Here is a 24278-nt window from a genome sequence, read left to right on the forward strand (position 1 = left end):
TTTACATATTTGCCTTTAAATTGTCACCACAGTTCATTTTAACTGCCATCAAGTCAGTTAAATGAGGGAAGAACTGTATGGCAGGAGCTCTCCTGTCCTTCTGGTCTGAACATTGTCACCTGCTCTGTTCCTAAATCTGATCTGGAAGAAGAATGGGCAGGACAGATAGAAATGCCACTGACATTGGTGAGGAGTTGCTGCCCTTCTAGAAAGCCAGATTCCACATAGACAGAATGCCATAACTGTGTTATAAGAACTATAACTTGGAAGAACTTCTGCTTGAGCTTGCTTTTCCCTTCTACCACCACTTTTCCTCATGTGCCACATCCTTTTAGACTGTGAGCCTGAGGGTGGGGACTGTCTTAGTTCTGGGTTAGATACAGGTAGGTAGTCGTGTTGGTCTGCTGTAGTAAAAAAAAATTCCTTCCAGTAGCACCTTAGAGCAGTGTTTCCCAACCTTGTGCCTCCAGCTGTTTTTGGACTACAATTCCCATCATCCCTTGCCACTGGTCTTGCTAGTCAGGGATGATGGGAGTTGTAGTTCAAAAACAGCTGGAGGCACAAGGTTGGGAAACACTGCCTTAGAGATCAACTAAGTTTGTTATTGGTATGAGCTTTCGTGTGCATGCACACTTCTTCAGATGTTCTGAGTTGTTGCTGTTGCTGTTGTTGTTGTTGTTGTTGTTTGCTTTTTGGTTATCCCCTGTGTGACAGTTCTTAGATTGACTGCAAGCTCTTGGGGAAAGGACCTCTTATTCATTGTAAAGTGTGACAGCACTAGCTAAATAAGTAAATAAGATATTCCTGTGTTAGAGATTGCTTGTTCTCCAGTTTCCTAAAAAAGTACAATTGGTACTCATCTGAAGTGCGGATCTCAAATGGCATCATGGGGGTCACCTGATTGGGCTCTGACTCCACCGTAATCATGAGGCAAGAACAAAGATTCTTTGAGAAAGTTTTGCAGACCTGCCAAGCTCAAACAGCCCATGGAGACAGCATAATTAAGGAAATAACAGGAGTCCACTTTCCCCAAATATAGTAACAACCAATGGAACTAGGAGAACTAGCAGAGGGGTGGGGTGGGTTGAAAAGGAAAACTTTTTATGTAAAGTATTTTTCAGTAGGGATAGCAAACAAGGGAGGTAGGGAAGGCAAACAGGAAACAGATAAAGAAAAGATTCAAGAAACTAGCCTGAGTAGGAGTGGGGGAAATGGGAGCTAAAGGTGACACGACTGCTTCAATCAGGCAGGAGCAAAAATTTGATTGGGAGCCACCCACTTTCCCAAGAAGTCTTTGCTCTTGATCAGAGTGGAGTCAGAGCCCAATCCGGTGACCCCATGCCAAGTTTCCCTCTCAAAAAGTGCTGCAAATGGCTACTATAATCGAACACTGCATTGGTCAGATCAGCAGCGCCCCAAACAGATTCTGTTTGGGCTCTTACCACAGACAACAATGGAAAGATTCAAATAAACCACTACCAATCTTTCCTTTTTTCCTCACACACATTATTTGCAGTTAACATTTTTCCACTGAAGTTCTCCTACTTTATTTGTAAAAAGAATAAAGAATTGAATCACGACATACCTTGCTTAGACTTGCTATATGGTTCATATTCATGTTCCAGAGCACAAACAATCATTTTCATAATCCTGTGCACTGCACTGCTATCAAGCCGAAGACTGAGAGGGCCCACAATAAGGGTTTTTGTAGACATCTCCTGAACGTGGCCAAAGTCTTCACTCTTTACTGAAGTCACATCTGGCTGGTTTCCAGACACTAAAACTACAATATATATACATTTACAGATAGTTAATACGTGCATTAGGACCAGCGTTTGAAACTCCCAATGTTCTAGGTGTGTTTTGCTACATGGAATTTCATTAACGCAAGCAGTTTCTGAGCTCTGGGTGCAGTACTGCGCCTAAGATTTCAGATAAAAACTGCAGAGTGGAAGGAAAGGAGGACCTTCTTCTGCCTCCTCACTTCTAGACACTCTCTTAAGAATATTAGGGTGTGGGCAAGGGAAGCATGGCTTTGCTTTTTGCAGACTTCAGATGAGAACTAGACCACGTGAAAAATGAATATAAGATTTTAGCAGCAGTTCATTCATTTTCAGCTTTGTATTATTGTTATTTTAAAAAAGGGTGCCTAGACATTCCGTTGTTGCACCCATGATATAGGTTTAAGGTGCCATTTAGCTCCTAGCTTTCATATCTCAGATTCTAACAATGATTGGGACAATGGTAGAGACAGAAAAAACTACCTATGAAAAACAATTTCTTGCAATTATCAGTGGTTAGCTATAATACTCACACAATAGCCTTAACTGCACTTTGTTTCTTCAGGATAAACTAATACAAGCAAGATCACCAATGCATTTTCACAGGGAGGCCCACTTTTCCTTCTTCATGTCCATTACAGAAGGAAAGATGAAGTAGGCGGTGAATAGCAATATTGAGCTGAAAACTAAACTGGAGGCTTAAAGCTCAAATCACATGCTCTCTACAACTGTACTACACTATATACTCAAAATTGGAGACAGGGTTTTAAACCACCCATATCCATAGTGCACATGCTTTTTTGCCAATTCCAACTCAGCTGTGTTTTTAAATAACCACTTAATGGGATGAGAAAGCTGCTTTGATTTCAAGTTCATTAGAACTTTGGTCACAGTCAAGATTAACCACAATTTACAACATGTTTGAGTCAGGTTTGCGAAACCTCAGGCTTGGGAGTCAAATGTGGATCCTCCAGGCCTCTCCCTCTAACTCTTGAGGCTGTCTCCAGGCTCTGCTCAGTACCCTCCTTAGTGCTTCTGCCTGGCTGGAATGTGCTCTCAAGCTGTGAAAATGCCTCTTGTTTGCTTTGTTGGGAGACAAAGAAATGGGCGGGGGGGGGGCAGAAATCTCAAACTTCTGCATGGGTGGAATGTATCTTACAGTACAAAGCTAGAAGACACATCTGTTGCTCTGCCCCTGGAAGGACTTGCTCTGCACACCAGTGGCATGCAACCCCTGGAAGAAATGCAGCCCTTGGGCTAGGAAAAGTTTCCCACCACTGTATGTTCCCACCCTATTTATGTTACTCAGATATAGGGCAATGCTGTAATTAATTGAAAGCAGGGCCATGCCTTTAGTACTGCCCCAAACATATCAAGTCTCCTCCTTCAGCTTCACGTTGAACACAGTTGTCTACAAAGAAGACCCAACATGCAAACCCCTGTTCATGTGCAGGGACTCCACATAACTAGAACACCCATAAGCATGAGTGCTCTGATCACGCAGAGCCCTTGCACACTGAGGTGGACTAAGAGCATAGTTCAGATAGGGCTCTAAATTCTGGTTAACCTAAAACAGAAATGGGAGCTTCCAGTCTCCTCCTCATAGAGGGAAGCGGAAAGCAAGCAAGGAAGCCCAAGGCTTGTTCATGTCCTTCACTTTGAAGGACCTTGACTTCGGAGAGATTATTAGACTCCTGCCCTTTATATAAAGCAGATCATATTCATCTGCCCTAATACTGTGAAGGCATCTATTATTTACTGCTGCTTACACATGCATAGGATGCCACTGTAAGTAATATTGTAACCCGTGCTTTTTTTTCCAGGAGGTATTCAAGGGTATGCAGTACTCACACCTCTTTTTTTGTTGTTAAAAAGTGTGGCACTCACTGTAACAACTTCACGGAAAGTACTAACACCTATTTTTCTAGGAAAAAAGCACTGATTGTAACTATAATATAAACACACAGAAGAGAAGCTTTTGTCTTTCTCTAATGTAATCTCCCCATATGAACCAACCCAAACTCTGTGATCATCACCTAAGGCCTTTCTTCGTGTTCCTCCTCCATAAAAGGCCTGAAGAGTGGCAACACAAGAATGGGTCTTCTCTGTGGTGGCTCCCCATTTATGGAATGCTCTCCTCAGAGAGTTACTGGTTTGTTTTTATTTGTTTTTGTTAGGTATTTTGTGTTCCCATTCTGCATTTTAACGTTGTAAACTGCCCTATCATCTTAAATGGACAGTATACAAATTTAATTGATCATCACAGTTTATTCCTTTGCAGACTGGATTATTTCCTTTAAGCCAGCATAAAGCTTGCAAAGCTGCTTTAAAATATGTTTGCTGAACAGCAAGGTGTAGCACAGGGGTTAAGAGAATCAGCAAGGATCTTCTTCTGCCCACCTCCAGATTTGCCTTCACAACAACCCTGCTGAACAGCAATTTGAACCCAGATTTTCTCAAGCTAAATCGTTGTACGATAACAAAGCACACGGCCAAAGCAGTCATATCAAATCACACATTGCTGTATTTCTTAAGGCAAAGTCAGGAAAAGGGTATATAAGCAAACAAGCACACTAGAATTCAAAATTTTCAGCAAGTTTATCCAGATTTTAAATTAGGTCAAAAAGGTAAATCTGAGGACAGTCGGTCAAGGACTGTCAGGTGCCTCTGAAGAAGCCTTTGTTTCTGTTATTCAAAAAGTAAGCAAACAAAGCAATGAAGTACCTTTGCCACTGGTGCTTTCCATTGTGTACAGATAATCCATGTAGAAAGCCCCAAACCTCTGCATTCCAGCTATCTCTGTGTACATCTCCTACCAACAAAGCAAAGTACATACAACTAATGTTCTCTTAAGAAAGAATCTTGAGATTACAACCCAATGGTATCAGGGCTATAGTCAAGTACTAGAGATATATACTTGTTTGGGTTTGTGCATGAATACATGGTAAACCTTATCAAAACAAAGGACAGAGGTTAGCCAAAGAATTCATCCTTCAGATAGCTAATGCAACATCCAGACTTGACCACACAAAAGGACATCTATAACTCTTCTGGATGTTTTGTCCACTTTTCCAAAGCAGCTAGTTAATTAGTATCTTTAGCGGAGTCAATTATTTCAGCTTGACCTCTCACTCACTAGTAAACCAGCTGACTAGGGCAAACTTCATATCTAACATTTGCTACTTCCGAAACATTTTAGGACATCTAGCTAGAAAACAATCAGATTTATTTGGACTCAGTGGGTATTTGTTTGCTCTTGTCTTCCTAGGAAGCAGTGAGTCATAAGTAACATTCTAATCAAGTCATTAGACATGAAGGTTGACATTTAAGTAAATGGAATCTATTATTACTACCAATAAAAGGAGAATTTGCAGCTTTAACAAAATGAGTTTATTGGGCAGTAATGAGATACATGGAATTCTCAGTGTTTCTCTGTTCTCCTGCTCTATGAAGGATGAGGAAACTAAAAAGAAGCATATAATATAAACACACAGTTATATATAAAAAAAAGAGTGATGCCCCACAAGGATGTGTATTGGGACCAGTGCTTTTTAACTTGCTCAGAAATGATTTGGATTTAAGAATGAGCAGTGAGTTGAGGCCAGATTAATGAATAATACCAACTTATCCCAACCAGACTATAAAGAGCTCTGAAAGAATCTATGTGAACTAGGTGAATGGGCAGCAAAATGGGAATTGCAGCTCATTATGAAAAAGTGTAAAATGATGAACAAGGCAGCAAAAAAAATCCTAAATTCGCAAATACGTGATGACTAACCAGCAAACAATTTGAGCTGTGTGGCAGGCAGCTCGGTCAAAACATCAACCACTACAACACAAGGGTACATTTTGTGTTAGATGTCATTAAGAAGGGGTTAAAAATAAAAGTGCCTATATCATAATGCCCTTGTAGAAATCTATGGTGCAGCCACATTTGGAAAACTGTGTGTGGTTTTGACTGCCCCAACTCAAAGAAGGTATCATAGAGCTATAAAAGGCACAGAAAAGGCAACCAGAATACCGTATTTTTCGCTCCATGACGCACTTTTTTCCTCCTATAAAGTAAGGGGAAATGTGAGTGCGTCTTATGGAGTGAATGGTGCTGCGCAGAGAGGTAGAGCTGCGCAGTGCCCCTTCAGCGAAGCGAGAGGAAGAACGGAGCCCCTTCTGTTCCTCCTCCCACTTTGCTGAAGGGGCGCTGCACAGAGAGGGAGAACTGCGCAGCACCCCTTCAGCAATCTGCCTGTTCTGGCTTCTGCCTTAGCCGCACGCAGCCTCTTCAGGCAGGGGGAGTCTTCATCCCGCTGCCCAAGAGAGGTTGCGTGCGGCTATCCTATAAGGCAGGACAGCAAGAGGGATCGCTACGCAGCGATCCCGCTTGCTGTCCTGGCTTCTGCCTTAGCCCCGCGCAGCCTCTTCCGGGCAGGGGGAGCCTTCATCCTGCTGCCCTGAAGAGGCTTGGCACGGTTATCCCAGAAACCAGAACAGCCATATGGTATCCTAGAAACCAGATCCCTCTTGCTGTTCTGGCTTCTGGGATTCAAAATATTTTTTTCTTGTTTTCCTCCCACCAAAACTAGGTGCATCTTATCGTCTGGTGCGTCCTATAGAGCGAAAAATACGGTGCTCTGGAGCGGAACACTTTTATTCCAAGAAAAGGCTAAACCAGATTGAGCTTTTTTGTTTCAGGAGAAAGCAATTAAAGGGACAGCATAATGTTGTGATGTATGGTGTGGGAAAAAGTTTAGTCTTTCTCCCTTTCATAGTACTATAACTCAGGATCATCCAATGAAATTGATAATAGATTCAAGTCAGACAAAATAATGTATTTATTCACATCATTCATTTATGGAATTCACTTCCATTAGATGTGGTAATGGTCACAAGCTTAGAGGGCTTGAAAAAGGGATTAGACAAATTCACAGAGGATAAATCCATCAGTGGCTATATAGAACTTTCATGTTCAAAGGAAGTATGCTACTGAATTCTAGTTGCTGGGGATCCACAGCAAAATAAGGCTGTGGTTTACAAGCTTTTGCCCTGCTTGTGCTGTTGTGGTTTACCACTGCATGAAGCTAGACGTAATGGACCTTTAGTCCAATTCACAAGGGCACATCATTAAAAAACAAAAACAGAGAAACCAAATATGAAGGACAATCCAGTTCAATGTGCAGACACACTAAGGATTAAAGAGTTGATCTCTTTTTAATGTATTAATTTCAGCATTTTAGACTTGAGTATAGATTCACAGTTTCCTATCAACTGCAGCTCTCTAAAGTACTTGCAAGCGGCAACTAGGAATGGATCTGAGCCATACTACTGAATATTTTAAAAGAAGAGGTATCTAATTTTACCTCTGCTACCTCTTTATATTTGAGTGAAAACTTGGAGGCTGTTTTACTCAGAGTCCATTGAAATTTATAGACCTTAGTCAATATTAATACATTTCAATGGGTTTACTCTGAGTAAAACATAGCTGAATACGACCCTGAGCAATTTGTACTCTGATACACATGCCCGAGTACAAAAACCTATAGGGGGGAATAAGCCTTAAGGCTATGTTCATTTTTATCAGGTGCCTGCCCTGCTTACAAGAAGCTCAAGGCAGCTTTCTCAGGTCTCTCATTTTTACTCACAACAACTTTTTAAAGGTAGCGTATGCTGAAAGAGATAAACTCTTCAATAATTAGCCAGTGAGCTTCATGGCTGAAGGAGATTTGAACCATGGTCTCTCTTCTCCAGACTGAACACTCTGTGCCTTTGCCCGCTACTAAAGACTGACTCTTATCTATTTACTCTTCAAATTTCTATCCCAGCGGAAGCCCTAAAAGTGGTTCATTCATAGAATCATAGAATTTTAGAGTTGGAAGGGACCACGAGGGCAGGAATCTTTTGCCCAACGTGGGGCTCAAAACCCATGACCCTAAGATTAAGGGTCTCATGCTCTACAAACTGAGCTACCCCAGCTATCGAATAATCATTTTCCAACTTAGCTCAATAAGGCTTAATCTAAGAAGACTAAGGTCTAAATTAGTTATGGCCTCTGGGCATTCAAGTAAAATGTGCAAGAAAAGTATATTCAAGCAGCTCACTGTGACATAACTCATCTACTCATTAAGTGACAAAATACTTTAGTAGAAATAAGGTGTTAACACTGACTCCATAATCAGAGCTGCTGAACATAGATGTGGACAAAATAAGCAACAGGATATGAACACTGAGCACAAATCCAAAATTTTAAAAGAAAACTCATTTAAGACCTTATGAGCGGCTGCATCCAAAATGAATTCTGCACGGACACCATTGTTCTCAGGGCTTCTGTAATCAAATAGTGAATTGGTGAGGTATGTCATCCCTTTTGTGCTCAGATTTTCACCACAGTTGAAAAAGTAGGCCTCCTTTTATAAAAGGGGGAAAGAATATATCAGTAGGAATAGAAAGATAGTAACAAAACATAACAAATAAAAGAACATGTTATTTGATTTCTTCTTTATAAATATGGTACTTGAAGAAACCGTTCCCCCCTCCCCACCATGGTCTTGTTTGCACAATGATAAGCCAAACCGCAGCTAAGCATGAACAAGCAAGTTTGCTGGTATACAGCTGGAAATTGCAGCTTCTTCACTCCCTACCACACCGCCCCGCATCTGCTGTTGCCACACTATCAAGAGCTAAGCCATGATTTGGCTTAGTATTACATGTGAGCCGAGGCTCGTGGTTTATCTAATTCGGCTAACACAGCTACCTGTCCTTTTTGTGTGAGCCAGTCATGCGGCTTTTGGGGTTCTTCTGAAAAATTCTAAAAATATTTTATGCCCTCTTCTAACAAAGCACGCCTGCAAGCTAGCAAAGCGTAACTTGTACTTACCGCATCACTTCTATTCATATTCTCCTCAAAATCTTTAATTCCCATAATTCCTTTGAGACAAAGAGCTTGGCAACCAACAAAGCCTATTTGGCAATCGAAGAAAGGTTCTCCACTCATGAGGACCTGGGGGGGAAATGTTAACATGCTGAGTGTGTATAAAGAAACTGGAAGAGAGTTAAGCTTCTAGCCAAGAACCAACACATTGTTGGGCTCACCTATCTAACTTTCATGTTGTCGCCTTTATTTTATTTATTTTATTTTTTTTATAGGCATTTGCACTCCATAAAATCAAAACAAGACATTTCCTACCCACAGGCTTACAATCTAAACGAAAAGAAAACAAATGGGACAAGGGACAAGGACAGAAGAGAAACATGAGAATCAAGGCTATTCCAAGCCTATCCTTTGGAATTCTCTCCCCTTGAATATTAGACAGGCCCTGTCTAAGTGGTCTCTCCGGCCCCTACTGAAGACTCTCATATATCAACAAATCTTCTAAATTGAGATTTTCCCAGTCTGGAATTGTTTTTAAAGATTTTTTAAATATGTTTTTATCGTCTTATGCCTTGTTTGCCACCCTAGGCACCTTTGGAACGAAAGGCAGGGTCTGAATCTAATAAATCCATAAACAAATGCACACCTATCTATCCAAAATTAATATTTATGTGGATGAATGTATAAGCAGGAATATTGTGGTCAGTTTTTGCACTTAATTAGGAAACAAATGAAGTAAAAGAACAATAATAATGTACACTAGATTTGAGAGCTTATTATTTACTGCCTAGAGTACTACCGCTAAAGTCCAAGAATGGCTCTATTTCAGTTATGTTTTTATTATAGCCATCCAATAATGAGTGAATATAAAATCAATACTGCAACTGCCAGTACAAAGTAATGATTCTGATGAAATAAATACTGATGCCAAGAAATCTACTATAAATATACAGAAGTAATGGAAAATTACCTCTACTGTAGTTCCTTCTTGCTCCCAGCATATTACTTCTTTGGATTTTACTTTCTGTGGGCTGTAATAGCTACTTTCAGCTTGCATTTCTGTGAGCTGTGTAACAATATGCCAAACACTTACCATTAGTCAACATTAGTATTAGCTACATATAAGTTATTATTACTGTGTAGAAAAGATGATGACAAATTAAATTTTACTATTGGTGATTATGATTGGGCAGGAAACAGGTGCGCTAAAACAGCTGCAATATATTATCCACACTAGAAAATAACAACTTTAATCTATGTACTGGCACAATTTAAAAAAAACAACAACACTGAAACATTTTTAGTTTCTCGGTTACATAAACAATGAATAAAAAGGTAATCTAACAGATACGCAGGTGCAACTCAGTTTATGAACTTGACAGAATAAACTTGACAGTTTATTATAATAGCATAGGAAGTAATTCACAAGATGGATGTACTTAAGCAACCCTTGCGAACCTCAATCATAAGTAAATATACTACCTTTTTGTCTATGCTCTGATCACCATGAATAAAGCAGCAAAAAGAGATCAATAGTGCACTTTTGAATATTCAACATCATTCATTAAACAAGGGCAAAATAATGAAACATTTAAATGTTTAGCCCTAACAGCTCCTAACTCTGGCATCTTTAACTGCTGAAATAATTCCTTCTAATTTTCTTATAACATAAAATTCCTAGAAGCTCTCATTACTTAGCTATTTCCAACTGTGTGTACACATGGTTGCTGTTTTGAAGCTAAGTTCTATAAAGCAAATGCTCAAGTCAAACAGGATTTAAAAACCCGCCCTTCAGCTGTCTGCAATCATTGTAGAGGAAAAGCAATTAATTGATTAAAAGAACTCAAACATTGCAAGAACAATTTTCGACATTATTAGGAAAATGCAACATTTAATTTGGCATGGTTTTTTTTTTTAAAGCTGGAGTGGTATCAGCTATTCAGAATGCTAATGCAGAAACCTGAGCTTGTTTTTGACCAAAATATGAACCACAAATTAATTCCATACATTCTTAGCATTCAAGCAGAACAATGAATTCTAATGTTTTCCTTCTAAGTGCCAGCATAATTCTCTTATGCATACCATTTTATAGTGTAAAAAATATAACATTCAAGATGTTAGGATGTGGTAAAATTATTGTAATGTATAATGCTAAATGCACAAGAATAAAAACAAAGTCTCCTTTAATGGGTATTACCTACTTCAGCAAAGGACGCTGTATACACTAGCAGTTTATTATGAGATTTAGTGGGAATAATATCCGAACTAGAGTTGAGGCAACTGGGTTCCATGTTAGATTATAAATAAAACATCTTTTTAAAGTGCTGCAGTGCCCTTTTCCTCTTGAACTGGGCAGGCTCATCCTACAAGTCTGCTGTAAGAAGTGACTGGCAGGATCAGGCAACTACAGTGGTGCCTCGCAAGACGAAAAGAATCCGTTTCGCGATTCTTTTCTTCTAGCGGTTTTTTCGTCTTGCGAAGCAACCCCATTGGCGGCTAAGCGGATTAGCGCTATTAGCGATTTAGTGCTATTAGCGGCTTAGCGGGCTTAGCGGCTAAGCTGTTAAAAGGCTATTAACAGCTTAGCGGCTTAGAAAAAGGGGGGGGAGCGAGGGAAAAATGGCGAGACTCGCAAGACGTTTTCGTCTTGCGAAGCAAGCCCATAGGGAACTTCGTCTTGCGAAGCGCCTCCGCGACGGAAAACCCTTTCGTCTTGCGGGTTTTTCGTCTTGCGAGGCATTCGTCTTGCGGGGCACCACTGTACTGTACAAAATAACAAAGGTATGAACAAATCCATGGATAGTGAAGAACGTAAGTGCTCTGGGAGAAAATATACTCGCTCCTTTCTTCATAGCCCCAGAGTAGAACATTCTTCTTCTTTCTTTGGCGATCACTCGTAGTCGAGTAAGATTGTCTTCCATAAACACGGTTTTAAGAATGAGTTCGTAAGTGACTATGGAGGCCAATTCTGGACCCACACATTCTTCCACAGTGGGGATATAGGTTTCTGGGCGGGAGTTGATCACGGTGTGGATTTACCAAGCGTGCCTTCCTCTTAACATGTTTCTCCCTTGCGTCCTGAGTTCGAGTGTCTTCAAAGCGCATGACACCTTTGGTAAAGGCTGTTCTCCAATTGGAGCGCTTGCAGGCCAGTGTTTCCCAGTTGTCAGTGTTTATACTACATTTTTTTAGATTTGCCTTGAGAGAGTCTTTAAACCTCTTTTGTTGACCACCAGCATTACGCTTTCCATTTTTAAGTTTGGAATAGAGTAGTTGCTTTGCAAGACGATGATCAGGCATCCGCACAACATGAACAGTCCAACAAAGTTGATGTTGAAGAATCGTTGCTTTGAGACTGATGCTTTGGGAGAAAATATATGTGCTCCCTTCTTCATATCCCCAGAACAGAACATAGATCTACTGTGAACACCCAATGATCAATCAACTTCCTTGACTGGAAGCATTAAAGTTGATGCCTACACGTTTGGATCATCTGAAAACTAACAAAGTTAGCTTTCAGATGATCTACACATGTGTAGGAATCGTGGGGAACAGTGGGATAGACATATGTAGGATTACACTGTTAAAGGTATTCAACTATATGTGAACCAGCATACACTGTTTTCCTCAATGAGAACTAATGACCATATACTGCCATCTATTTTTGTTGTCCAAGCACTTAGCAAAAATGACTAGAAATATGGTTTTTTGGTTTTTTTAATGTTACCTTGAAGGTAATAGTAGCCTTTGTACAATAAAATCCTATAGAAACAATGGGATCTTTAACTGCTTGCGATTTATGCTGATTCATTGTTGTTCCATCATCTATTCCAAGAAAGTCTCCCTCTTCATCATCATTACCCACAATAGCAGGTACAAACGACCAGGCCCATGACACCCATCCCTGCTGTTGATCATCATCTTGTTGAACGTAAGATTCTGGAGAAATATATTGCATATCATGGCCTATTTCATCTTCTGCACCTTTAAAAAAAGCAAAGCAGGGATTAGTCAGCTTGAAATACAGTATTGGCCACAAACTAGAAACAAGACGCATTTTATTTTATACTTACATACAACATGCGGTATGAACAGGGATGCCAACAAGATTTCCTGTGCACTGTATATGGATTTATAATATATTTTTTATATTACACTCCTGGTATCATTTCAAACCAAGTCATATTTGATGAACACTAAATAATTTACATTTAAAACTCTAATTAAAATTATGAAATCTGGCTTTCATTTTGTCCTAAATCATCTGTTTTGATCCAAACTATAAAGGTACACCTGATTTAGGGAAGCTGCCCCGGTTTCTGATTTGATCCCAGAATGTCCCACTTTTCCTTAGGGTATCCCTGTTTTCATTGGAGAAATATTGGAGGGTATGGAGATATCCGACACCCCCCCCCCCCGAGCTGTCTGAAGGCAATCCTGTATAGGGAAGTTTTTTTTAACATTTAATGTTTTATGTTTTTGTATATGTTGGGAGCTGCCCAGAGTGGCTGGCGCAACCCAGTAATGTATACAGGGTATAAACAGTAAAATTATCATTATGGAAGGGAATGTCCCTATTTTCATCGGAGAAACGTTGGAGGGTATGGACTACCAAAAAAAAAAAAAAAGTACTACTGAACACAATAGCCAGCATAATGAAAAACTGCAGAAATAAATTAGCAGCAATTTACAAGACTGTACACTCTTCCGTATGAAATACATTCCTTGTCAGAATTCTCATAGTGAACTTGAGCGATTCACACTAAACTCTCTTCAGAGGAAACACGGCAAAAAAATACTATGTTTTATACCAATTAGAAGTATTTTTTAAAATCCCTGCCTAATTTAGCTGATAACGTTTACTCAGTTTCCAGAGCTGATGAACAGGAAAAGTAAACGAATGAGCTGCAAATGCTTAAAAGGTTCTTTGATATCAAACATCAGGCAAAATCCCTAAACTTATGCAATCAGTGCTTACATGGCTGTTAACACAAGCTGGACCCGGCCTTGGCAGCATCACCAGCACAGTCTTAACGGAAGGATTAACTGTTCTTGAACAATTTCAAGTATATCATGTCCCAACAGGCCTCCTTCAACAGCAGAAATGTTCCCATTTTATCCCTTTAAAGGTATTGACAACTGTGATTGGCAGGAAAATGCTAGGTTTCATTTATGTCACCTTTTGCTGATGGATAAAGTAATCAAATCCATACCTTCAGAAACCCGTGTGAACTTTTAATTAACTATGGTTTGTAGCAGAGATGTTGCAGAGGAGCCTGGAAAACTGTGGATAGTGTGTGCCATTTTCCCAAATTCACCACAGTTAGGGTATCTTTTTCATCTGGAAGTAGGTTGGGAAGGGGATGGTGGGAATTTAATGCAGACACTTTCGGATTGCGCATTTTGTGATGGGACAGTCAGCAGTCCCGTCCTAATGCTGTAATATCCTGCTGTTCCCCGTCATTTAGATAAAAGGCAGGGTTTATCCTGAACATTTTAGAACAGGTAGAACAGGAGATGGCTTTGGTAGGGGTCCTGTTTTCATTTGAGCCTGAACCAGCATAAACACAAACCACAGATACCAGTATAGTGGTACCTCTGGATGCGAATGGGATCCATTCCGGAGCCCCGTTCGCATCATGAGCAGAATGCAACCTGCGTCTGCGCGGGTCGTGATTCACGGCGTCTGCGCATGCGCACGCCATCATTCTGAGCGTCTGCGCATGCGCGAGTGGCGTAACCCGTTCTGTTACTTCCAGGTCGCTGTGGGACGCAACTTGCAAAGATTTAACCCAAAGCGACTTTAACCTGAGGTATGACTGTAGTTCCACTTGAGTGGGAGTGAAGTAGAGTTGGCTTCTTCCCCCTAACATTAACCAATACAATCTAGTCACCACAAATCTTATCAAATTAAGCAATTATAATTAATATGAAAATGAAACACTTGAGTAAACATAGAATATGTAGCACAACAAGAAAATATCTACTAACCGCCACCATACAGATACATGCAGCAACTTTTTTGCACACTTTATTAATTCGGGAGAAATGGCACAATCAATTATGCATCTTAATATCTCCTTTGTTATCATTTTTGTTCTACTCATTATTCTATTTCATGAGAAAGGCAGTACAAACAATGCGAAAAGTAAGAGGCTGTACAGGCTGAATGGTATGTGATATGTTGCCTAGGCACAGGTCCTGTCTATACATATTTATATTGGATTTAATATTATAATGTAGGTCATAATAAAAGCAGACAAAGTCTTCAACAACACATTCCTACATGAGTAGCAACAAAAAGTAGATGCTTTTGGCTTTTCTACCCCTGCAGTGAAAGCATTGCTCAGAGCTGTGGTCCAGATGCATATTTTTAAAAGGAAAAAGCTCACATTGTTATAAATGGCCTTTCCCCGCAAATAAAACATCGCTATATTAGTCTGAATTAGCTGGTGGTCTCATAGCCCAACATGATAGGAACTGTAGGGATTATTTTTGATTCCTATGTCAAGAGTGACATGGCATATTAATCGGACAAACTGATGCCTCAGGCCATAATTTTTCTGCAAGATGTGTAAACCCTTTAAAAGTACTGTGCCTCCAGAATCTTGTGCTTTTTAAAGAGCCTATAAGAAAGACCAATGAAAATAAAAGCAATGTAAACTGTGAAAGCAGCCAGCCTACCCTAGTTACCGGGACAATGAAATCAAACATATAAGGGCTCCTTACAGCGAGTCAGACCATCTAGGCCAGGACTGTGTTCTCTGACTGGTAGTGCCTCAAGAATCTGCCCCAAGGGATTTCCTCAACCCTCTTCAGTCAGCCCTGAATAGCTTGGGACCAGTTTACTTACAGGATAACTTTACCCCATTATGTGCTCTCTCAACTGCTTCAATCTGCAGAACTGATACAGGTACCACATAATACTCATTCCACTGTTGTATAAAATCAATCTTTTAGTGTGACGACACCTACACTTTAGAACTCACAGCTTAAGAGGTTTTACTACAATCAAAGGGTATATAAGTTTTGTTAAATAAATTTGAGCTTCTGTGTGGGGCTGCAGGGATTGTCATCAAAAACCACCTCCTTCCCCATCCCATTGAGAGATGCTTTCTGTTAGCAGAGGCAGCACCATGGGATACCACACCAATCTGTAACTACATGATTTCTTGCAAATATCTATTTTTTCACACACAAAATGGCAGGTTGTTGTTAACAACTATGCCTAAATAGTCCTGTTGCATTTTAGATAATTATTAATACTAATGAGGTGCTATAAATAATGAAAAAGAATACTTAGTACTTAGCTTCCGAGGCAAACTGCTCTATTGACTTATTAAATCAGTTCTTTAATAAAGTTAGCTGATGTGACTAAAGGGCTGACTACATCTAAATAAATTAAAATATGGGAATTACAGAATAATCTAGAGTATCAGCTTATCCCAGGTACTTTTAAGGTAAGAATAAGAAAGAATTTTGAACTGTTTACTTCATGTTTTGGTACATATTTTGAAAAGGACTGGTGGCAATCCTTTAGTACAGAGGCCCTCAAAGTCAGTTACAGAGCTCTTTTAACCAACTCAAGAAAAGAATCAAGCCCTTAATACAACACAGATTGCAATCAATTTGAAATATTTTTCATTGCCCTAAAAATAATACACAATGTTATTGTTTGAATGGATTACAAAGTTCCAGTTTAACCTTGGAAAAATTGTTCCATAAAAGACCAAAATGAAATGGTTTATATGGACATTTGTTCTGCCTTCACAATCTTACATATAGCTTCTCTAGGAAGCTAAGAGAATAATTACTTGTTATTCAGTTACTCTTTTTGCATTATCTGCACTTGAACTGTAATTTCTCTGACGCTTTTGGAGGATTGTGAACAAATTCAATCTGTCTTACCTGAGATGTGCCCCAAAACATCCTTAGTGTGACAAACCAAGTCTTCATTTTCTCCATCTTTAAAGTTACCTATTTCTCCATAGTAGAGTGAAATTCCAAGTTGCATTATTCGAATAAACATAGGAAGTTGTTGATCAGTAATGGAGAGCTTCAGGGTTTCTACTAAAGTGTGGATCTGCAAGTACAGAGAAAAGCCTTGAGTTGGATCTGAAGAAATGTAGAGCTGAGAGAGGTCCCCTAGGGTAATCTGGCCCAATTCCCTTCAATACATGAAAGGAAGAATGAATGGAACTCCAATTGTGCAACAATGGATCCCCTGGAACAGCGTAAGTTGCAGTAGGACAGGGAAATTATAAGAATTTAGCTGAACTGCCTTGCACAAGCAGTAGAGCCTTTCTCCTGCAGTCTTAGATGGCGACCCGTGCATAATAAGGGATAAATTCTGTTGAGCACAGTCAGATTTAAACATGCATATAGGACCAGGCTCCACATAAGCAACAAGAGACAAAATTCAGATTTTAAAAGTAAATGTTAATATACATCTAAGGCAAATGAAGATTGTAATTATGAAGTATGTTAAACATGGTGTTAATTTCATTTTTAATGATAGATTTTCCAGGGTACCCTGATGAGGAACTGTGGCCACCAACAGAGATAACCAGGCAAGTTATTTATAAACGTAATTATAATTATGCTCACACTAATCTATGTTCCCTGGCATGCTTTTTATGGTAACTCAGAATTCATTAAAACCATCTATATAAGTAATGAAGGAATAGAAAACATAGAATTCCTTATTAGAACCACAGCACCAATTGACATTAGTGAAGACTGTGTCAAAATTTCCATTATATGCTGTCAGAAGTTTGTGATTCTGCCATTAAAATATCCCCTCTGCTAAAACCTGGCATGAAAGTTAATGATCAAGCCCACAACTGAACTTCATTCCTCGATCAAAAACAAAAATTTGGCAAACTTTAAGATTCAGAGAGAGAGAAGGCCAAGATTTAATATTCTGCTTACCTACAATAGCCGCATAGTACCACAGTGAAGTGCATTTAGCATGTCAGAGTTTATTATGATTAATAGAAGACAAGAACCTGTTTATGTTTCAGAAGCTGCTGAGCACAAATATCTCAAAATGACTTTAGCTGTCATCTCTTTCCATCTAGTGTTACTGTATGCATAGCAAAGTTGTAGACAAGTTGAGAAAATATCAATTCCAGAATCTGACAAGTAATTTTGTCTACAGTGCTTGTCATAGACTTTAGGACAGGTGTGGGGAACTCAGGCTGGAGGCTGAGTGCCTGGTCCTTGATACTCTAACCAGTCAACACTGCTCCCTAGGCAGCTTCATTCCCTCCTTGAGTGTTTTTGCCAGGCTGGAATGTGTCATTGAGCTGTAATAATGGTTCTTGCCTGCCAAAATGAAGCCCCAGAAAGTTGCTCGTGAGGCACTGCAGCCCTTGACTGCACAAGGTTCCCTATCCCCGTTTTAGTACAGTGGTACCTTGGGTTACAGATGCTTCAGGTTACAGACGCTTCAGGTTACAGACTCCGCTAACCCAGAAATAGTACCTCGGGTTAAGAACTTTGCTTCAGGATGAGAACAGAAATCGTGCTCTGGCGGCACGGCAGCAGCAGGAGGACCTATTAGCCAAAGTGGTGCTTCAGGTTAAGAACAGTTTCAGGTTAAGAACGGACCTCCAGAATGAATTTTCTTAACCCGAGGTACCACTGTATTTAGAAACTAAAGCATGCAGTGCAAACTGTGAAGATCTAAAACAGGCATAGGCAAATTCCGGCCCTCCAGATGTTTGGGACTACAATTCCCATCATCCCCTAGCTAACAGGACCAGTGGTCAGGGATGATGGGAATTGTAGTCCCAAACATTTGGAGGGCCGGAGTTTGCATATGCCTGATCTAAGAGAACATTAAGCTCGGATAAATGCCACAGAGAATGCCAGATTGATAGCTGTATTGATTAGAAAGAGCCCTATAGATCCTGAACCACTCTGGATAACTGCTTCCAATCCTTGGCTTAGAAACAGGAGAAAGTTTGTTACAGTTAAACAAACTGAAACTAAACTGAATAGCTTTAAGTACCTAATAATGAATTGTTAGTCTGAATTAAGACCCTACAGCCACATGCTACTGGATAAATGTATGTGCAAAACAACTCCTATGCAGCATCTGGCATCAATAGTATCAGGATAATTAGCTGCACACAGGGACAGATAAACTACAGTACTCATGGACACATCTGGAAACATGTTCAGAACAGACAATACTTCGCTTTCTCAATCTAATTTCAAAAATTCACAAAACATCCCCAGTACATGGTGTTATGTGCTTTCAGATTGCTCTGGCACCACTGTTCCCACATACAGTATGTGCATCCTCTCTTGAAGTAGATTAGAATACACAAACTCATTAAAGACTATTAAGTACCTTGAATTACATCATAATATTTTTGAATTCTCACTTATCTATTACCCCAGTCAGCCTTTTTATTATCCATACAAGTACAAGAATTAAGTATCCTTAAGCTCACACTATGAAGAAGTAGCTAAATTAAGTAAGATGAATTAGCTACACTAATGCTAGAAGCTGTATCTCAAAAAATGTATAAAATGATTGAAGTAACCCACTAACAGCCAAACTACTCTTCCTGGGACACAAAGTCCTGCTATGGCTATAGCCACCCAATGTTCACATCTGGAGGCTCAGAAATGAGTGCCAAAGGCAGAGCAGAAATTAATCTGTTTTAGGTGGTTGATTTTCATTTTTCTTAGGAGTACATGGTGAAAAACAATTCATACATCAAATTTAAAAGATCTAGAAAGGTACTTACTTTAATAGTGGATGGCATCTTAGAATTAAGATTATCGTAAGTGAAATGTAGACGAGTTCTGAACGAACACTTATAAAGCAGGGGATCTTGATAAAATTCAATCTTGCCGCTAGCGTTCCTTTTGTCTAGGCAAACCGTGCAGTCGGAAAAATTTATCACCTTCCTTAGGACCAAATCAGTTGCTTTCAAAGGAAGAAAAATGTTGCTCAGTTCTTAGCAAATATGCAAAGTAAATATGCAAACGCTCGTATTTATTTCACACTACTTAATACATAGAAAGATTTTTAAAGGACCCTTCACAAGTTTAACATATCGAAGTTTTATTCGAAACGCTGGAGAGACTGCAGGAGTGAGGAAGTTTCAAATGCTGCCTACTTGGTGTCTGCTTCAAGTCTGTGCAGAATCTGAAAAGCTTGAAGCTGTACAATGCATCGTGTTGTAAGAACTCAATGGGGAAACTCAGAGAATAAAGTTCACCTCTAAAATAGATCAATATTTGTCTCTCTGATCACTATTTCTGCAAAATTATTTTAGACCATTACCTTAAAAAAAATGTACAATGTCATTTAAAAATTCAATAGTCTTCTTACCAGATATGTCCATGAACGCTCGATCCCAAAATTCATCCACGGTGTAACATTCTGCTGAAGTGATATTGACTGACAGAACGATGTCATCCTCCACGTATTTGAGTATGAGATTATTGATGACAATGTTGACATTGTTTATAACCCGCCAGATCAAACTCTGTACATAGCCTAAAAAGAAATCATGGTTTTATTAAACCCTTTGCTTGGGAACCTTACCAACAAGTTACCAAATACAGAAAAAAATAAAATTGCCAGTTGAAGAGATATCAAGTGTTTAAAACAAAACATCAGGCTTCCTGAGCTTCAAGCAAACTAACAACCGCCAAAAGAACAGAGTCCTAAAAATAACTATATTAATTTTTATCACAAAGTACCTGGTGGTAAATCTGGGTCAGGAGTAGTCTGTTGAATTCTTCTTGGTTTCACTGCTGCTTTTGCACTTTCCGTGGTACTACGATTTGTTGAACTTGAACCACAGCTTTCATGATCATCCTATAAAAGTTAAGAAATGTTCATACTGAATCCACAACGGCCAAAAAAAAAGTGGAAAATAATAATTTATTTTTTAAAAAGAAAATAAAGAATAAAAAACAGATTGCTAGTGAAAAGTAACAAAGGTAAGAAAGATACAAACTAATTAAATATGTAATAGGGGAAGGAATGAACAGCAGAATGGATAAGTTGGGGTCTAATGGATTAGAAACAAAAGCTGTTGACCACAAGATAATGAAAACAAACAAAAGTGCTAACAATTTGACAACTGTGCTCTATAATTGCTTATCCCATTTTAAACATTCTATAATGGTTGGATTGGTGGACAGAACAGTTTCAAAGAACCATATATGCATGCTCAGAGGGGGTTGCGGCTTAAATTTCTCAGACTACAGTTACACGACCGCCACAATGGCCGTTTGTACTTGTTCACAACAATACGAAAGGATACTACATCTGTACAGTGTAAGATGCCTAGAATTCTCCCTTTCAACGGAAATATCTCTTTTTAATATAAAATTATTTAATGTAATAAACAAAGAACCTTGGTATTTTGACACCTCTTTCAATTCTTTGTATTTGTTGATGCAAAAAAGTCATTTATGCAGTGCTATTTTTCTAGAAAAAGAGGAGCTCAGAACTCACCATGAATGACTCCCTCGTTCTCTTAGAATGTCAATGGCGCCCACCTGAGTGGTGCCAGAACTGAGTTCCTGTGAGTTCCAGCTTAAAAAAAGCCCTGCATTTATGTTTATCTCTATTTAATTAATATTTGAATAATGTGGGATTCAAAAGGAGTATCTTAAGGTTATCAAATTCTGGCCCTGTTTGCACATCATAGGAAGCCATAGCCTAAAATACATTATAGTTTACCATGCAAGAGCAGCATACAAGTGCATGCTGCTCAAAGTGTAGCCACGCCACACCTACTTTTGCCAAACCAGGAGAAAAATAACCGCAGCACTAGCTTAGCGTTCTGTGCAAAAAAGCATTTGCGCTTTGTTTCTCTCAAAGCAATCCATGAGAGGCAGCTAAGGTTTGTCCATGACCTCCTTTTGTGGTTTGTTTGGGAGAGAAAGAAATCAAAAGTGCTGGCTTCTACGGAATGCTGTAGTAGCACTCTGACCCACAGACCTAATAAGGCGCAGCACGGATCCCAATTTAATATGTGAGACAGTCTTCCCACAAACCATGCACATCTGCCCCAAACTGGATGTCATATGTGGGGCAAGCACAGATGTGGCTGTCAACAGAAAATCAAAAGCCTCAAGCCGTACTCCTGATGGTTCACTGGCAAAGACTTGCTGTCACGGCTGATCAGCTGACTGGCAGTGAGAACAAGACTGCTGGGTAGCACAGCTGACCTCTGCCCAAAGAGGGCTTGAAGTCACCAACTATCAGCTAAGAGGCAGCGATTCCAAGCCCACTGGGTCAGCCGTACAACCAAGATTCCCATGAAGAACTCAGTCGCACAGCCGATCCCTGCAGAAAGCAGGCTTGAGTCACTACCACAGACGGTAACTTCAAGCCTTGCTTGGCTTGGCTTTTCTTCTATAGCACAGCTTGCCACCTGGCAAAACGGGACCCACTAGCCAGATCTACTTTCCCACCTGTTTTAGATGTTGCCTCATGTGACATGCAAACCAAGTTATGCTTGTTCTTATCAACATGGGGAGGGGGAATCACCCCAAAGCGAAGCTCTCAAAATATTATTTTTTAAGTGAACAACAGCTAATGATATATTTAACACAACATGTAAACCCTAATTATTACAAGGCAACTCATGTGGCCATGACCTTACAAGAACTATTTTGCTATTTAGACCTTTTATGTCAAAGAAATCTGCAGTCATACATATTTCTGCTCAATGTTAACTCTGAAAACACACAATTAATTTTTGAAACATATGTGGCTGCTCACAAGCCCAGAAATAAAACATGTTCATTAAAAGTTCCAAGTTAACTGCCAAAACCAGCATAATTATGAAAATATTTAACACTGGGACCAACTGAAATCACATACTGCATAGATTACACTGATGTCATGGACACACTTCCCAGCCAAAATGCACTAAAACTACTACAGTCTAATAAATCTAGGTCACAGCATATGACAAACATTTTAAAGTTTAAGAAATGTAAATGATATTTTCCCATTTTATTAGCTTGAATTCAAATAGAGGATTTCATAAAAGAAAAGGTTTCAATAACTGTAGGAATTATTCCAAAAAAACTTTAGTTGTGATTGTAGGTGCCTAAATCTGAAAGAACTCTAAATACTTTTCCCTATAATCATTTCACAATCCACCTATCTCATATTTACTTTTGCCGAGCTTCCCCCTGCAACTATGGCATTCGTGATGAAACAGGTTTTATTTAAAAAAAAACACAGACAAACTTTAATTTTATAAAGATTTAAGAGTCTTTTTGCGTTGACACTTCTGGGACTGCCACCTGATGAAAGGTGGCTACTAAGTAAAATGGAAGGTTTCTCTGTCTGCATGACTATTACAGTGGTGCCCCGCAAGACGAATGCCTCGCAAGACGGAAAACCCGCTAGACGAAAGGGTTTTCCGTTTCGGAGGCGCTTCGTAAGACGGATTTCCCTATGGGCTTGCTTCGCAAGATGAAAAAAGTCTTGCGAGTCTCGCCATTTCCCCCCCGCTCCCCCCCTTTTTCACAGCCGCTAAGCCACTAATAGCCTTTTAGCAGCTTAGCCGCTAATCCTTTAGTAGCCGCTAAGCCGCTAAATCGCTAATAGCGCTAATCCTCTTAGCCGCTAATGGGGTTGCTTCGCAAGACGAAAAAACCGCTAGACGAAGAGAATCGCGGAACGGATTCTTTTTGTCTTGCGAGGCACCACTGTATTGGAAATATAGAGAAGATAAAGGGGATGTCAGTGCTTCCAGTATTTGAGGAATAGCTCACAAAGGAGAAAAGCTGGTTTCTGAAGTGAATAATGCTACTTTGCCCACTATTTATTTACATATATTACACTTGTATATATTTACATATATATTATAATCACACAATGTACCGTATTTTACCGTGTATAAGTAGATGCTTTTTGCTAAAAAAAAATAGGCAAAAATTGGGTGTCAACTTATACACAGATAATGAATGCAGGGGGGGGGGACCTGCGATTAATGGCAGCAGCAAGCAGGAGATTGGCAGCGGCGATTGGGCGGGTGATTGGTGGCTGCAGCAAGGCCTGCTGGCGATTGGCTCTGGCTGCGGCAATTGGGCAGGCAACTGGCAGCTGTGGCAAGGCGGGGAGGCGATTGGCGGCTGCGGCAAGTGAGCGGGGGCTGATGGTGGCGGTGAGCAAGCAGACATTTGGCGGCTGCAGCGAGGTGTGCGACTGGCAGTGGCAGACAGGCAGGTGAGCAATTGGTAGAAGTGACCTCCCCCACCCCCCAAAAGAGGCTAAACAACTTAATTTCTTAATTTTGGGTTTTAAAAAAGGGGGTTGTCTTATACATAGGGGCATCTTATACACATTAAAATATGGTAACACTGTATATTTTTATATATTTATTTGTTTCTGCAACTCCAAAGTGCTCTCCTGAGACAGATGTCAGTGAATAAGGGTCAGGGGCTGCAAGTTGATCTGATGACAATATGCCAGCTAACTTAGTCTTGGGTCCACACATGCATCTTATCCTGCATTTGTTAGCACAGGTCCCAATAAGTTTCTGCAATCATTCTGTAGATTCGAGGCAGGAGCAGGAAAAACAGCAATATATATGCATTAAAGAACCAACCCCTCTTCATACACCCTTTCTCTTTCC

The 24278-nt window shown here is 39.8% G+C and overlaps 1 protein-coding gene across 11 annotated transcripts in view; it reads right to left on the reverse strand.

Annotated features, from left to right (window-relative positions):
- VPS13B (vacuolar protein sorting 13 homolog B) overlaps positions 1-24278 on the reverse strand; it is a 357629-nt gene that overhangs the window by 301125 nt on the left and 32226 nt on the right. For all 11 annotated transcript variants that reach the window (XR_013393869.1, XR_013393870.1, XR_013393871.1 and 8 more), the window contains exons 4-13: positions 20371-20488; positions 19997-20164; positions 19407-19588; positions 16552-16726; positions 12371-12627; positions 9614-9709; positions 8650-8772; positions 8042-8179; positions 4506-4593; positions 1586-1783 (exon numbers count right to left, since the gene is read on the reverse strand). Coding sequence is in view for 7 of the 11 variants with exons in the window: in XM_077932818.1 (XP_077788944.1) it covers positions 1586-1783; positions 4506-4593; positions 8042-8179; positions 8650-8772; positions 9614-9709; positions 12371-12627; positions 16552-16726; positions 19407-19588; positions 19997-20164; positions 20371-20488 (1543 nt within the window). In the remaining 4 variants the exon portion in view is untranslated. The remainder of the gene's footprint in view (positions 1-1585; positions 1784-4505; positions 4594-8041; positions 8180-8649; positions 8773-9613; positions 9710-12370; positions 12628-16551; positions 16727-19406; positions 19589-19996; positions 20165-20370; positions 20489-24278) is intronic.

The sequence above is a fragment of the Podarcis muralis genome, chromosome 8 (genome assembly GCF_964188315.1).
Source record: "Podarcis muralis chromosome 8, rPodMur119.hap1.1, whole genome shotgun sequence".
NCBI classification, from domain to species: domain Eukaryota; kingdom Metazoa; phylum Chordata; class Lepidosauria; order Squamata; family Lacertidae; genus Podarcis; species Podarcis muralis.